The sequence below is a fragment of the Mastomys coucha genome, unplaced genomic scaffold (assembly GCF_008632895.1).
Source record: "Mastomys coucha isolate ucsf_1 unplaced genomic scaffold, UCSF_Mcou_1 pScaffold13, whole genome shotgun sequence".
Taxonomy (NCBI): domain Eukaryota; kingdom Metazoa; phylum Chordata; class Mammalia; order Rodentia; family Muridae; genus Mastomys; species Mastomys coucha.
The window spans coordinates 27,270,300-27,287,683 of NW_022196895.1; the positions used below are offsets into that span (position 1 = coordinate 27,270,300).

The following is a 17,384-nucleotide window of genomic DNA, read 5'->3' on the forward strand; positions in this document are numbered from 1 at the left end:
ATATATATATATATATACACACACACACAATTACAGGTATGTTACTTGTGTGTGTGTATGTGTGTGTATACACAATTAGTGAGCCCCTCTAAGAAGAAAGCTACTTCTCCTGTTCTCAGTATTTCTTCATTGCCAATAGTTCTTTGTGTATCACTTGATTTCTTTATAAGTAGTGTCTATATTATGAATCTTAGCTTAACTATTGTGAAAGCAGTTACTAATACATATGCAACCATGTGTTGGGTAACTACCAAGATACCATCTAACATGTGTGTCACTTGCCATCCTGCAAGAATCATGAGTGTATACACATTAGCTTATATATCTTATATATGCCTAGAGTATAACATACACAATTTGCATATGTATAATACTTATTTAAAATAATAACAAAAGTATAAGATAATAAACATATAAACAAAAGCTGGTGAGACAGATAAAGAGACTAGCTGCCAAACCTGAAGACCTGAGTTGGATCCCCAGGACAGACAGTGAAAAAAGAAAACTGATGCCCACATGTTGTCCTCTGACCAACAGACACATGCTGTGGTGCTACACACACACACACGCACACACACACACACAAAATGAATGAATGGAAAAAAATTTAAAATATCTGAACTAGTAACATAGTTAATTATCATTATTTTGGTTTATGTTCTCTAAATAATTATTTATTTCAGTATTATTTATATTATATATCCCAGTATCAGTGCAAACACATGAGTAAAGCATTCTGCTATGATATTAGGGTGACTACATCAGAAGGGTTATTTAGCTCAATTATAATATCATGGTACTGTTACCACAGACCAAAAATCTGCTACGTAGCACGTGACTGTGTTTCAGTCACATGTGTCCAGTGTGATGCATGTAAATAGCAATTTGATCACGCCATACTGAAACAATGCACTCCGAACTTCATGCTTATCTTGTTTGTTTCCATTTGTCCATGTTCATTTGTTCATTTGTTTTCCTGTGTTCCAAGAACATCTAAAGTCACTGGTTTCACAAAATTTAGACACAATGTGATAGCATTGCCTACATTCTTCATAGCATATTAAATCTACAGACTGCATCCTACAGAAATGCTACTTTCTATGCATATTGTGTGGGCCAATTTTCTTTGTGTCATCCTCTGTAAAGCCAACAGTAGAAAAGCTCACCAGTGTGTAGAGGAAGTTTTGTTCTAGATACAAATTATCTACGTCCCCTGGAAGTAACATATCCCTTCAACTCTCATTTTGTTATTTAAATATGATGGGTATGTTATTTGTTAATTTTTCCTGCACTTGAAAATATTATTGAACAATATTAGAATATATTAATTTATTATATAAATATGCTTATATATTTATATTTATACAGATTAAATATTGTGTATAATATTAAATATATCTATTCAGAACTCAAATTGGCACAGACTTATAGTTTTGGAATAGATGGTTAACATTTATTGTTATAACTTTCTCAAGGTAAAATATTGCATTAGTGATAGCCATATTTTCTTTTTGATGGTGACTGAAAGAAGTCTTTGTTCTTCTTCCTCAACATAAGAAACATAGTGTAGTAGACCTGGATGAAGTTCCTTGGAAGTCTGTTTTACTTATCCTGATGAGATAAAAGTTGTTGCATGATTTTCAGTCTACTAGCTGGCCATACACCTTATTACCATTGTGAAGAGTAAACATAGGCTAATATTTGTTGCCTACATTGCTTCTACTGGGTTCTTCCTAAGTGTCTGCTTCCTACATCTTTTCCCGTTGGAGTGGCCATTGGAGATCTGTGCAGAGCAGTTGCTCAGTAAACTTCATTGTTTACTTATAGTTTGAAATACTACACATGGTAAATCTTATAGAAATTGTTACCTCAGCAATGTCGCAAGTCTTTTCAAATGTTTCGGCTCATCATAATATGTTTCCATAGTAAAACACAGACTAAAAAGCAATGTCATTTCTCAGTAGGTATAAAAATTCTCTAAAATTTTGTTCACCTAATAATTTTGTGACAGCATATTGATTTTGTTGTCCTGGTTCAGTGATGACTCTGGCCTCATGCTCAGAACTGAAGATAGGTAACAACTTTTATGTAACCTCCTTAGCTTTTGCAGAGGGGGTCCCTCCCAAACATCCTGGCACAGGACAAAATGGTGAAGGCTGGATAGCCCCAGGCTTCTCTATTGATTGAAATCTTTAGCCACGTGAAAAGTGGCAAATAGAGACATTTTAGTTTATTTGAAGGCAAATATTTTGATGTGCAAATGGTTAGTCATGAGATCCTCCATGGTTGAATGTTTACATACGAATAGCCCTAAATAAACCAGAGAAGAAACTAGTTCAAGTGCAAGATTTGATTCCCTCCTTATGAATCCCAAAGGACATTCTCCCGGTGTGGAAATGTGTAATACTTCTGAAGTCTTATCCTAGCATGCCATCTAAGTAGCCACAGGGATTCCCTTAACTCCTCACCTTCCTCATTCTATCTAGATTACACTGAAATTTTTTGCTCCAGTATTTGGTGATAAATTTTCTTTCATGTAAAGTGAAGATAAAGACAATTTGAAATTTTCCAGCTATTGGGATGGTAAAAAATGAATTGTCAGTAAAATCATCAGGAAGGAAGGTCAAACAGACCACTATTGCACATCCCCAAACCACATAGTTAATGGCCTGCTGGAGGTTGCTACAGGCAGCAGCTTCAGCAACAAGATCCAGGTCTAAGACCAGGAAACAGGCTGAGAAGTGGCTCTCTTTCTATATCCCCCATGTCCTGTAGAGTCAAGGCAACATCCGTCAGTGCATGAATGACATGTAGATGCTCAGACTCTTGCCACATCTGCCTCAGCTCACAAACCGCCAGGGGAAGACTCTGACGCTGATGGCCTTCAACCTCTTTAACATGTTCTTCTCTCTAGCTCTCCTCCATCTCTCTTCTCTCTCTCTCTCTCTCTCTCTCTCTCTCTCAATACATATGTAAAATCATAACCTTTTATCATTTCTTTCTCTAAATCTACACATCCTTTATTTTCCTTCTTAAGCCATAGCTTAACAGAAAATGTTTTAAATTCCTCATACATAGAGTTCTAAAGGTTTTCATTCCATACTTCTTTCCTAGATGGCATGGCTCCCCTTCCTGCTACACAAGTACCTCACCACTGATTCCTTTTAGACCTACCTGACACCCCACCCCCACCTTCATGCTATATCATAATTGGATAGAAAGAAGAGTTTCTGTCTATTACTATTTTCCTGACCTCTTTATATTTCCTGTGCACAATAGTTACCGTCTTCCTCCTCCCGTTACCTCTCACCTATCTCATTCCTGTTAGATGTTTGCTTGTCCTCAACTTTGAACCTTATTTCCATGAACTAAAATACTGAATTTAGTAATATTTGTCCAGGCTCACTCCATATAAACACACCATCCCTGGTGGGGATTTTTGCCGGTTTGTTTGGAGTGCTTATTACCAGCCTATGTCCTAGCCATCACCAAGCTGTGAGACGCTCAGCCTTAAGTGTCACTGGGTATCTGATATAACTAATGTTTTAAGCTCCTATAGAAACAAGCCACTGGCAGCTCTGCTATGCTATACCAGGGTGAATTTTCAAGCCCTCATCTCATTAATACCTCCTCATACTCCTCGCAGTTTCTTTTAATTTGCTTAACCACTAAGGGTGGTTTTGCTTGTCACCCAGAGCAAAAAAAAAAAAAAAAAAAAATTCTTTAAACCACTACCGTTTTCAAAATTCAACTTTTCTCAGTTCCCAGAACCTACATGTTCAATGGCAGACACAGGAAAACAGAGAAGACCTTTTTCACCAAAACACAAGCAAACAACGTCACTGAAAATGCTGAGGGGTGCACCTGTGTTTGCATCTATCTCTTTATCCAAATATCCATAAAATTTCTGTTTTCATTTGTGTATTTTTGAGAATAGTAGAACAACATTTCACTCACATGGGGCTGTCTGATTTCATCACTAATGTAAAGACCATATAAACTCTAACAAATATTACTCAGCATAAAATTAAAGGAGCAAATTATCCTCTTAAAGTTCTGCACATCCTGGCTGCGGTCTCTGAATCCTCCTGATTCAGGAGCTTCCCCCTTAAGTCTTTACTTTTAATCACCCTGCCAGATGCTTTCTGTTAACTGCCATGGTCTATACAGCTGCCTCTATATGGATCCCTCCTTCCCCCAGCCTTTGGAAACTTACCGCTTTTACCAACGCCCCCTGCGCCCAGCATTACCACCTTGTACTCTCTGGACCCGCCTGATGAGCTGCCAGGGCAGCAGTGGGCTTCGTTTTCTACTTCCATCTTACTCGGGGGGACCCGAGGAGGAAAAAAAGGAAGAAAAGAGTCACCGTGTCAGGTGCTTGCTCAGATAGTAAACAACTCTAAAACTGTGTCAAAGGAAAGCTTTGGTGCACGACAAGAACCATCAGCGACAGGCTGCCTGCTGGTCCTCTGCTGGAGCGGGTCTCATAGCAACCACTTCAATTGCTTCCAATAAAAATCTGGCTTTACCTCCCCCTCCCTCTGATCCTTCACTGTTTCACATCTCCACTGATCTTGCTTGTTCATTCTGGTTTTTTCCTTCCCTCTGCGTTTTATTTCTCCATTGCTTTCTCATTTTTTCCTGCTCTTTCCTGTTCTGTGTGACCCCCTCCCTAGCTGCAGCAGAGGCGTTTAGGTGCACACACACATTTGACGTCATTCCTGATTGAGGTGAGATTTAAGGGCAGACGCCATCTCACAAGCGGCTTCTGTTGCTGCAGCTTCAGAGACATTATTTTCTTTTAATCGGAGTCCATTAATCAAAATGTTTCTCTGGCTTTTATCCTTGCTATCTATCCTGATCACCTACTTTATGCAAATCAAGCACAAAATTAAAGAATAATTCAGGACACATAAGGGTGAGCTTTTAGTGTTGTTGAGATAATACCTAAGAAAGGATGGCCTGCATATTGTGGAGTGGGGGCCCTAATATAGAAGGATAATTGAATTAGCTCACTGTCATGTCAGGAATATGAATCATCCTTATTTTTACCAAATTATTGGAAACAAAGCAGAATAGAAGGCCCTAGCAAGCATGAAATAAATATACAATAAATATGGGGGGGGTCCTAGTTGTATAATAGATTATAGAAAAATCTTTTTATCTTCTAGTTATTTGTCAAGATTTTGATTTGAGCCGGGAAGTGGTAGCTCACGCTTTTAATCCCAGCACTTGGGAGGCAGAGGCAGGTGGATTTCTGAGTTCAAGGCCAGCCTGGTCTACAGAGTGAGTTCCAGGACAGCCAGGGCTACACAGAGAAACCCTGTCTCAAGAAAACAACAACAACAACAAAAAAAAACAACAACAAAAAATTTTTATTTGATTATTATTGAATGCCAAGAGTTCTTTATGTGCTCTGGATGGCACTCTTCCATGCATTTTGTTGCTATATAACATGGCACGTAGTTCTGTTTTATAGAGATACTTTCAGGTGTTTTGGCCATAGTCAAAACACCTTTTATTCCCTGACTTTAATCTCTGCCTTTTTCTACTTCCTTCCCCTAGTCTTTTCTCTGTTTTCATGCCATTATATATAACATATACACATATACAAATATATGTGTGCAAACATATATGCAAACATATATATAAACATATATATGCATATCTATCTTATATATATGTATATATGCTCCCTGCAATATTTTACTCCCATCTGTGGTTTCCGTTATAGACTCTTTAAAGGAACAAGAGCTAGAGGGGATAAAAGGAAGGAGTGAAATGGTGTAATTATATTTCAGTTAAAATATATTTTTAAAAATACAAAGTTATTTGAATGTTCATTCAGTTTAATTTACAGTTGTTTTCTTTTGGGAATCTGCCATGGGACTTTCCCAGCAATTCTGTTCCCAGTATACAATCTCATTTCATTCTCCTTCCACTACAGTTCACTCAGGACTAAGTTCTCTTCATTCTGTAGTGATGCCCCAATCTGGGACTAGACTACATTTTCCCTTGAACTGCAGAGGAAATCTAAAGGCCTCCTGGATGTGCCCATGAAAACTCTGCTTCTATTTTAACTTTAATGTGTCTAGAAAGACATCACCTTCAGCCTTAATAAATGGAGTTGACAGTATCATCAGTTTTTAATAAGCATCTTCAGCACCTTCCAAGGTCCAGTTCTAGTTTCCTTTCCCCTTATATTTGACTTTCATGACCAGAAGATTCTGTAATTTACTCTCTCATAACACAAGTTCTTTGCCCTTTTCTATTTTCAGAAGGCACAAATAAACCTATCCACATAAATCATCAACCAACAGACCACACTGACCCATATTTATATATCAAACACAAAATCATGCAAGCCAATGGCTTCCAATGTCCCATGCAGACACAAATCATTACCTGAATCCATGTGCAAACTTTGTCCCCTTTCTCTGCAGAGTAGACAAGCAATGAAGTTACTTGTCTTCCTCAAAACCATCAACTCTGTGGTTGGATCTAATAAAGAAGCATGCCTATATTACAATTACTTAGTTTTTAAAAACTAAAATGCTATCATTCAAAAAAGGAAAAAATGTAGACAGCATTTAGCTTCAGGGTCATCCTGGTTTCTGTGTCTAGATTTGCTTTTGAACTCATGATCTTCAGCATACTGCAAGCTTTCTAGTTGACAGACCTACTGTCTGCTGCTCAGTTGTCCATGTCAGCCATGCTGATTTTTGATTATAGATAGTTCTGTCTTTGGTCATCCACATTATTCAGAAGACTTGTTCTGATATTGGGTAAGAGAAAGAAATACATTAAAATTTTTTTCAAAGTAAACAAATTAATAGCTTGCCAAAGTGGCCTGTGAGCCATTGTAAGGAGAAATTAAAGCCAGTAAATTAGCTTTTCCTCTCTATTGTTGATGTCTGTCTTATATTCCTCACCTGGAAATCATCAGCATTTCCCCTCTCACATGGAAGTAAAAACTAAAACATTAAGTACAGAAAGACTTCTCTAACTGTGACCTACTCTATCTCTTGTTCTAAATTCTAAGAGTCCAATTCTTTGTTCTGTGTTATAAAGGGCCATAAATCCTTATTTAGTAATGGTCATATTCTGAAACATTCTAGTCAGTGACTTGCATACTTTCTTTGGCTTGTGGCTTAGCTAGCATACCCCCAATGAGCTGAGTGTGTGTGTATGTGTGTGTGTGTGTGTGTGTGTGTACAGCTGTGTCTGCATCTATATCTATGTGCCTGTGTGCCTATGTCTCTGTGTATGTCTGTGTGTATAGAGCATGTGTGTGTGTGTGTGTGTGTGTGTGTGTATAGAGCATGTGTGTGTGTGTGTATACATCTACATCTATGTGCCTGTGTGCCTATGTCTCTGTGTATGTCTGTGTGTATAGAGCATTACAAGGAAATCTCTAATAATATATTAATATTCTGTGAAAGAAAATATTTAAGTAACCAAAATCATCATATAAGAAATATCTTTGAACTCGGGAAAATTGCCTAAAGTAACATACCTGGCATTGCACTTTGAAAGCTCATTTTTATTGGGTGAAGACCAAGTTGCTAGGTTAAAAAGGAAGCATTTGCCTTCCCTAGCATGGTCCAAGCAAAATTTAATTTACTTCAGTGCACCATACTGTCTTTCTTCTATAGCCCTTCCTAAAAATAAATAAATAGATAGATAAAGAAATTTTTAAAAGTAAACTAAGCCAATAAGCAATTCCTTGAGAAGGACCACATCATTTTGTTTAAATGGATATCGTTTTAAACTTCTCTATAACTGATCTAGGCATCAAGTCATTGTGATGGGTCTGCAAGAGAGAAGTCTGGAACATCTTTGCTACTCTACTTTTCCTTGCATGTTGTTCTTCAAGGTACATTTTGTCTTTATTGGGATATGTAAGGTTTGTATTGCATTTCTACTGACCTTACTAAAATAATGCAATTGTCCATTATTATCTTTATCTCCCTAGAGCACAGCGCTTTCCATGAGCTCAATTTTAGTAACATCAGATCTAAGGATCTAATTGTTGATTCTATGACTCATGAGGAGCATAACACCAAGGCTACTGAACAGATGGCAGCTACTCCAGGCCTGTAGAGCAGGCAGGTCAGAAATACAGCATGAACAGGGAAGAGTACAATACAGGGGAAGTGATAGTTGTCATCAACGCTTTCAGACTGTTTTCCTCTTCTGTGAGTTAAAGCCCAGGGAACTGGACATCAGATTAACTTGGAAGATTGAGTTCTTATGATTGAATGCTACAATTTCCTATTTTGTTTTCCTCAGAAGACTGCCTGTGTTTGGAGATTGACTATCATCGAGTCTTATGCAAGCAAAAACAGCTGCCATGTATTTATGAATGCCATGGCCCTATCATGTGCAGATACATCATTTCAACCCAGTCCTCCTGGACCTCTGATTCCTATAGTTTTTCTGCTCCCTCATCCATGATATATGCTGAGCACTGATAGACACATGGCCAAGGAATCTTTAACTAAGCCTACTGCCCAGCTGTTATGAGCCCTGCACTTGTTCAATACACTTTACCCTTCAATTTTCCTTCAATTTCCAAAGTTAATCCCAGGCCTGAGAACAAAAACCAAATCCTTTGATGTCCATTTTGAGTTATTAAGGTGTCTCAAGCAAAGTTGTGGATGGAGGAGTTACAAAATACATTTAAGGCCAAACAATCAAGTAATAGCAAGAGTCAATTATTATATTCTGCTGAGCAATGATAGATTTAAAAGGTTTAAAATCTACTATCTTTTATATCAAAGGGTTAACAAAAATTCAAATTTCTACAGAGTCAGCATTTCCTAAAATTCAAAATATGGGCTCAGGATTATTAAAAGTTACCCTTTTGAGTTAACCAATCATGTAAGAGTGTAAAGCCAAACTCTGAATGTTCAAAGTAAGGCACAAAATCCCTTTGCATAAAATACTGAGTGGGGACTTTTGCTGGCCACTCCCGATTTTTGCTTGATTTCATCACCCCAATCACAAAGAAGATCCCTGTGCTCCCTGGAGAGGATTCCCTGCAGCCAACAGCACAGAATGAAGCCAGTGTCATATGACTGAGAGCCCATTCCTGACTTGCCAACACCATGTAAGCTGACCATGAAGAAGTGAAGCTATGATGGCAGCAGTAGACAATACTTCTTCATCCCTCCTCCAGGTGCAAAGATGGAAGCCACCTAGTCCATGAAACAAATGAACTGTTTTTACCTAGTTGTCCTTATGTACTGTTGCCCTGGCTTTATCTATCGTTATAGTATTGGCCCTAGTGTTTTACATAGATCTGATTGGTAGGACTATAGCTGATTGGAAATATGGTGAAAGGCTTCTGTGAACATCCTTTCATCTCTTTGTGTATTATGCATTACGGATGCTCATTGTTATTGAGGTAGTTTGAATGAATGCCCCAATTGGCTCATAGGAACTGGCACTATTGGGAGGTACAGCCTTGTTGGAGTAGGTGTGGCATTGTTGGAAAAAGTATATCACTGTGGGTGGGCTTTAAAGTCTCAGAAGCTCAAGCTAGGCCTAGTCTGTCTCATTCTCTTGCTGCTACTTGCAGATTCAGATGTAGAACTCTCAGCTACCTCTCCAGCACCATGTCTGCCTGCATACCACCATGCTTGTCACCATGCCAATAACGGGCTGGACCTCTGAACTATAAGCCAGCCCCAATTAAATATTTTCCTTTGTAAGAGTTGCTGTGGTCATGGCCTCTCTACAGAGCAATAAGACACTAACTAAAACATTAATTTACCTTCTCACTTGACCTCCTGCTATGGTCCCCGATCCTCTTTCCAACTTACATATGTTAGTTTGTTAATCTTTGTGTTGAAAAGACCCAGGAACTGATGTCTTATGATGATATAAGGGTATAAAATTAGTTAAAATTTCTTACTGTATTTGTAGCTATGAACAATATGCTTTCTTCTATAATGTCACTTACGTCTTACATCAGCTTAACCATCCCTTTGTTAGTTATAAACAGATAATTCTGAAATAACTGTTCTAACTTTATCATTTCTGCTTCTGTAAACATGCTCACTCATGGGCCTTAGTCATAATAGGCTAAAATTCAAACCTTTATCATGGCCCTTAGTCATATAGAATAACCTACCAATAACAGAAAAGGTTAAAAAAATGTGGTTCAGCTTCTTTGTGTTGTAAGGAACTGTGGATTTGGGCCTATTGCCTCTCTAGAGAACTAGTTTGACTGAGTCAGTTGTCTCGGCCTGCAAGCATAAGGAAGATTGAATTCTCCAATTCTCCAAGTCCATGAATTCAATATTTTGGATTTACTTAAACGAATTACTTGTGTTTCTATTACCCTTGTATCCTCAGGCTATTCTTACAGATTTTTTAAATATATTTTCATTTATTCTTTGAGAATTTCATACAACATATTTTATCTTATTATTTTCCCTCTCCCAACCCTTCATATCTTCATACACTCACCTAGATTTTGTGTTCTCTTTTGCTATTAAAAACAAAACAAGATCAACAAAAACCATCTAGTTCAGTTTGTGTGACCAACTACCCCTGAGCATAGGGCCTGCCCTGGAGCGTAGTTGATATAACACTCTATTGAAGAAAACTGATTTTCCCTCTCCAGGTAGCTATCAACTGTGAATAGCTTCTTGGCTAGAAGAGGATTTATGCCTCCTGCTCCTCCCCCATGCTTGGATTTTGTTTGGCTTGAGTTGGTAAAATTCTTGTGGATGCTGTCACAGTCTCTTGTGACATAGTTTGTGCATCAGCCTTGTACCTGAAAAACTCTGGCTTGGAATTTATCACGCTTTTGAGATGGGGTGGCACTACATTAATCAGGTTAGTCTTGAACTCCTGGGATCGCCCTTCCTCGGCCTCCTGAGGGGCGTGTCACTCAGATGTTTTCCAGCTTTTACCTTTCTCCGCTGGTATAGGACAGTGCTCACTTTGAAGCAGCACTGAGGATGCCACAGGGCTCTCAATAGAGCAAATCCAAAGTCATCTTGAGTTACTTTCCTTCCATTAAAGTTTTTAACTTCCTCAATTACCAGTGATTTGAGATCCAGCTCAATATTTTTAACAATGGTTTCGTTGGTTTAACACAGGATTGTATAATGTACTAAGTTGGCATTTACTTGGAAAATAAATCTCTGTTCAATTTTCTCATTCTTATTATGGTTCTGGGGTTAAACCTCAATATATTACAAATGGTTCTTTTTTCTATCAATATACATCATGGTATATATATGATCTGGATAATTGATATTTGTCTATCAATCAGTGTTAATAATGCCTTTCACCACATGAAGAAAATATTGTTAGTTAAAATTATTTAAAAATATATACAACATATTGTAATGAACATTTAAATTATAAAACAAGTAACTATTATAGTGGACTTCAAATATATATCAGAAAATACTCAACTGTATTTTATAGCCTGAGGTTTCAATCATCGTTTCTTTTTTTTTTATAAGGACAACATTTAATTGGGGTTGGCTTACAAATTCAGAGGTTCAGTCCACTATCATCAAGACAGGAGCATGGCAGCATCCAGGCAGACATGGTGCTGGAGGAGCTGAAAGTTCTACATCTTCATCTGAAGGCTGTTAGCAGAATACTGACTTCCTGGCAGCTAGGATGAGGGTCTTATAGCCCATACCCACAGTGACACACTACTCCAACAAGGCCACACCTGCAAAGTGTCACTCTCTGGGGCAAGCATATTCAAACCATGGCACCATTCATCATGGACCTTGGCTCATTTCTGCAATCATAGTTTCTTTACTATGTCCTTGGTACAATTATAACTGATAGATGCAATAATGACTCTACAAATACATAAGATTTTTTATTAGATATTTTATGTATTTACATTTCAAAAGCTATCCCCTTTCCCAGTTTCCCCTCTGTAAAGCCCTTATCCCATGCCCCCTTCCTCTGCTTCTGTGAGGATGCTCCCCCACTCAGCCACCTACTCTCAATTCCCTGCCTTAGCATTCCCCTACACTGGGGCATTAAGCCTTCTCAGGACCAAGGGCCTCCCCTCCCACTGATGCCAGAAATGGCCATCCTCTTCTATATATATGGCTGGAGCCAGGGGTCCCTCCATTTGTACTCCTTGGTTGGTGGTTTAGATTCTAGGAACTCTGGTTGGTTGACATTGTTGTTCTTCCTATGGGGTTGCAAACCCCTTCAGCTCCTTCAGTCCTTTTTCTAACTTCTCCATTGTGGACTCCATTATTAGTTCAGTCATTGGCTGAGAGCATCCACCACTATATATGTCAAGCTCTGGCAGAGCCTCTCAGGAGACAGCTATATCAGGCTCCTGTCAGCAAGCACTTGTTGGCATCCATAATAGTACTCACGTTTGATGACTGTATATGGAATGGGTCGTAATATCGAATAAAATTATCAAAAAAAGATAAGGAAGGACACTACATACTCATCAAAGGAAAAATATACCAAGATGAACTCTCAATAATGAACAAGTATGCTCCAAATGCAAGGGCATCTACATTCATAAAAGAAACTTTACAAAAGTTCAAAGCACACATTGCACCTCACACAATAATAGTGGAAGACTTCAACACCCCACTCTCAGCAATGGACAGATCATGGAAACAGAAACTAAACAGAGACACAGTGAAACTAACAGAAGTTAGGAACCAAATTGATTTAACAGATATCTGTAGAATATTTCATCCTAAAACAAAAGAATATACCTTCTTCTCAGCACCTCATGGTACCAAAATTGACCATATAATTGGTCACAAAACAGGCTTCAACAGATACAAGAAAATTAAAAGAATCCCATGCATCCTATCAGATCACCATGGACTAAGACTGGTCTTCAATAACAACAAAAACAATTGAAAACCCACATACACGTGGGAACTGAACAACGTTCTACTCAATGATAACTTGGTCAAGGAAGAAATAAAGAAAGAAATTAAAGACTTTTTAGAATTTAATGAAAATGAAGGCACATCATACCCAGACTTATGGGATACAATGAAAGTAGTGGTAAAAGGAAAACTCATAGCTCTAAGTGCCTACAAAAAGAAACTGGAGAGAGCATACACTAGCAGCTTAACAGCACACCTGAAAGCTCTAGAACAAAAAGAAACAAATACACCCAAGAGGAGTAGACAGCAGGAAATAATCAAACTCAAGGCTGAAATCAACCAAATAGAAACAAAAAGAACTATGCAAAGAATCAACAAAACCAGGAGCTTGTTCTTTGAAAAAATCAACAAGATTTTGATAGCCAGACTGACCAGAGGAGTATCCAATTTAACAAAATTAGAAATGAAAAGGAAGACATAACAACAGAAACTGAGGAAATTAAAAAAAAAATCAGATCCTACTACAAAAGCCTATACTCAACAAAGATGGAAAACATGGATGAGATGGACAGTTTTCTAGACAGATACCAAGTACCAAAGTTAAATAAGGATCAGAGAAAACATCTAAACAGTCCCATAACCCCTTAAGAAATAGCAGCAGTCTTTAAAAGTCTCCCAACTCAGAAACGCCCAGGACCAGATGGTTTTAGTACAGGATTCTATCAGACCTTCAAAGATGACCTAATACCAATTCTCTTCAAAATATTCCACAAAATAGAAATAAAAGGAACACTACCCACTTCATTCTATGAAGTCACAATTATGCTTATACCTAAACCACACAAAGACCAAATGAAGAAAGAGAACTTCAGACCAATTTCCCTCATGAATATCAATGCAAAAAATACTCAATAAAATTCCAGAAAGCCAAACACAAGAGCACATCATAACAATCATCCATCATGATCAAGTAGGTTTTATCCCAAGAATTCAGGGATGGTTCAACATACAGAAATCCATCAATGTAATCCACTATATAAACAAACTCAAAGAAAAAAAAAACACATAATCATCTCATTAGATGCTGAGAAAGTATTTGACAAAATTCAATATCCCTTTATGGTAAAAGTCTTGGAATGATCAGGAATTCAAGGCCCATACCTAAACATAGTAAAACCAATATACAGCAAACCACTAACCAACATCAAACTGAATGGACAGAAACTTGAAGCAATCCCACTAAAATCAGGGACTAGACAAGGCTGCCCACTCTCTCCCTATCTATTCAATATAGTATTTGAAGTTCTATCTAGGGCAATTAGACAACAAAAGGAGGTCAAAGGGATACGAATTGGAAAGAAAGAAATCAAATTATCAGTATTTGCTGATATGATAGTATACTTAAGTGACCCCAAGAATTCCACCAGAGAACTCTTCAGCAAAGTGGCTGGATACAAAATTAACTCAAATACATAAGATCTTATCTGTTAACATCTGAAATATAATTAGATTTCATTTTTAATAATTTTGATACAGTGTATCTTAGCTTGATCCTATACAGTTTGTTATCAGTTGAACACAGATTATTCAGATTATTTTGTTGTACCCTTGGTCTGGACGAGTAGAAAGCTGCCATAACTAACTTGATGATCACTGTGCAGGTTGAATTGGCAGTGGAGATTTTTAACATTTTTCTTGAATAATTTTATAGGCTGCTTCAAATCTCACAACATGCTATTGATGTTAATATTAACATAGCAGTTTTCTAACTGAAAACTGAGATAACCCTTCATTTTTGCCAATGCTATTTATGAGGCTGTTTCTATTTCCCTCGGAGGTAAATTAGAATTGTAGAGTACCTTAAATACACAGCATAAAATTCATCAGATAAGATACCCCATAATCAATGGCTATGCTCTGAGCGCTGAGTATCAGACACTCATTTCTTTCCAAATGAGCTTCTTATGACCACACAAGATAGCGAGAAACTGTTATTATGACCATGTGAAATAATTGGAAACCATTTTATAGCAAAAGAGGCCTCATTGTGAATCTGATCTTTTTTAACAACTTACTAACAGACCTAAAACACACACCTATTTTCACCCCTCAGGCATTCAGTCACACATTTTCAGAACAGAAATCTAATATATGTGATATGTGACATTCAAATGACATAGAAATTTAAGACTGGGAATAGTCTTTAATGGGAGACAATTAGGTATTAAGACATCAAGTCATTTGTCACATACCTTGTAAGAGTCACCTTTTAAGCTTCTTAGTCATTCCAGATCCATAGAATGAAAATAGTTGAAAAGGGATAGATTGGTGAGGGGGTCCATCATTATTTTTAAAAGAGCAGAGTAACTGCAAGAAGAGAAATCTGAAGAGTAGATTGAAAGTAACTTCCTTCCAGCAACTTGGAGAACTTTAAATTTCACTATCTAGTGATATGGAGCCAGAGATAATTCCCAAACAGAAACGCTTCCCTTTACAAAGCTTTTCCAGAAATACTCTGAAGCATGAATTAAGATCTGGAGAAGCTGACACCAACAAAATCTCTATGTAATTATTTCATTTACCCATTGGAGAGAGTTTGATAATCTCAGATGCACATTATAGGTCTGTGGATGAGGACCTTGGAAAGGAAACATATCTTCTTATGCAAAAGCATCTACAAATGCTGGTGCTCTCTGGGTGCAGAGGACTGAAAAGTGGACAAACTAAATGTTGTATAATGTTCTATTGTACAAATGTATTATCTAACTGGTTATAATAAAGATATAAAGTTATTCCTGAAGATGCGGAAATTCTCAAGCATGGACCTGCATGAAGTAAACTGGTGAGATATAAATAATAGGTCAAATTTTTATTTTATTAAAATTTATATCATTTTAGAATATCTAATATGATATATAAAAACAGTTTAAAAGCATAAATTTGAAATCGAAGAAGAGTATTTTTTATCTGGAGATATAGTCTATTAAGGCGTAAAATTTTGAGTTTATTAGAAGCAAATGAAAATGCAATAGGCAAGGAGATTCTTTGTTCAGTGCTTGATCAAAAGATATAAGAAACAATGCCTTTATAAACAATTTCTTAAACAGGAACATATCTGAGCAAGAAACTTCCTGTAAATTTTGGTTCAATTTTAATGGATTAAATACTGATATTTTCAGGTATTTATCCAAGAATGAGCAGGTAGAGAATTAACTAAACTATTATAAGAAAAGAATAAAAACAACAACAACAACAATAAAAATCATCAAAGAAACAAGTCTTGGTCGGTGCCACCCAATGCTTAAGACTGGTCCTGCAAGGGTGATCCTGGAATTAATTGTGTGATTCCACATGGGATTAGGAATTCATTTGTGAATGCATGTGATCTTGTTAGGAAAAAAACAAGATGAACATAATCAAATAGGCATGAAATCATTAGTGAGAGCCGTGGACAGGACTTTGAGTTTCATCTCAAAACTTGATAGTGACAGAAAGAATTTCCATATTTCTCATGATCAGGCTGTCAATTGCAATAGTATGTAATCCATGGAAGATGTTCTTTAGAATAAAACAAGCATGATAATTAAATGAAATAAATAATGTTACTCTAATCTACATGAGTATCTAAAATGAGATTCTCAAAAGTCCTCTACATCTGGTGAGCAAGAAATACTGACTAGATTCCTCCTTTCTGGGTTTTACACTGCACAGGTAGTAATTTTCACCCTTTAAAATTTTATATAGTTTCCCCACACAAGCCTGTAGATTTTCTGAGTTTTAGTTTTATTACAGGTCCATGATGGATCTTTTATAATCTTTTTTATTTATTTATTTACACTCCAGATTTTATTCCCTCCTCCCCCCCGATCCATCTTCTGACTGTTCCACATCCCACACCTCCTTGCCACCCCCTTGTCTCCACAAGAATGTCCCCACCACCCACCACCTACCCAACCAGACCTCTAAACTCTCTAGGGCCTCCAGTCTCTGGAGGTACATGAAGAATTAGGTGCATCTTCTCTGACTGAACCCAGACCTGGCAATCCTCTGCTGTATATGTGTTAGGGACCTCATATCAGCTGGTGGGTGTATGCTGCCTGGTTGGGGGCCCAGTGTTGGAGAGATCTTGGGGGTCCAAGTTAATTGAGACTGCTGGTCCTTCTACAGGGTCACTCACCTCATCAGCTTCTTCAAGGCTTTCCCTAAGTCAACCACAGGAGTCAACAGCTTCTGTCTTTGGTTGAGTGCAAATATATACATCTGACTCTTTGGGCTGCTTTTTGGGTCTTCCAGAGGGCAGTCATGATAGGTCCCTTTTTGTGAGCACTCCATAACCTTAGTAATAGTGTCAGGCCTTCGGACCTCACTTTGAGCTGGATCTTTATATCCATTTGTTGTTTTTTACTGTGTGGTTTTGCTTTCAACTAAAGTTTTCTCTTTTTTCTATTCCACTGTAAAAGTTTCTATCACTTAGCTTCAAGCAATCACTCTTGTCCTACTCTTTGGGTTTTTTTTTTTTTTTTTTTC

The 17,384-nt window shown here is 37.5% G+C and overlaps 1 protein-coding gene and 1 long non-coding RNA gene across 2 annotated transcripts in view; both read right to left on the reverse strand.

Annotated features, from left to right (window-relative positions):
• The window catches only part of Rit2 (Ras like without CAAX 2), a 334,685-nt gene extending 330,016 nt beyond the window's left edge, over positions 1-4,669 (reverse strand). Inside the window, exon 1 of the mRNA XM_031365205.1 lies at positions 4,217-4,669. Coding sequence (XP_031221065.1) covers positions 4,217-4,319 — 103 coding nt within the window. The 5' untranslated portion in view covers positions 4,320-4,669. The remainder of the gene's footprint in view (positions 1-4,216) is intronic.
• Positions 4,670-6,212: 1,543 nt separating this feature from the next.
• LOC116087577 lies at positions 6,213-7,020 on the reverse strand. The gene is made up of 3 exons (XR_004117495.1): positions 6,933-7,020; positions 6,680-6,775; positions 6,213-6,501 (listed from the first exon to the last, which is right to left on the reverse strand). It is a non-coding gene; the product is annotated as an uncharacterized LOC116087577 (long non-coding RNA).
• Between the last annotated feature and the right edge of the window lie 10,364 nt (positions 7,021-17,384).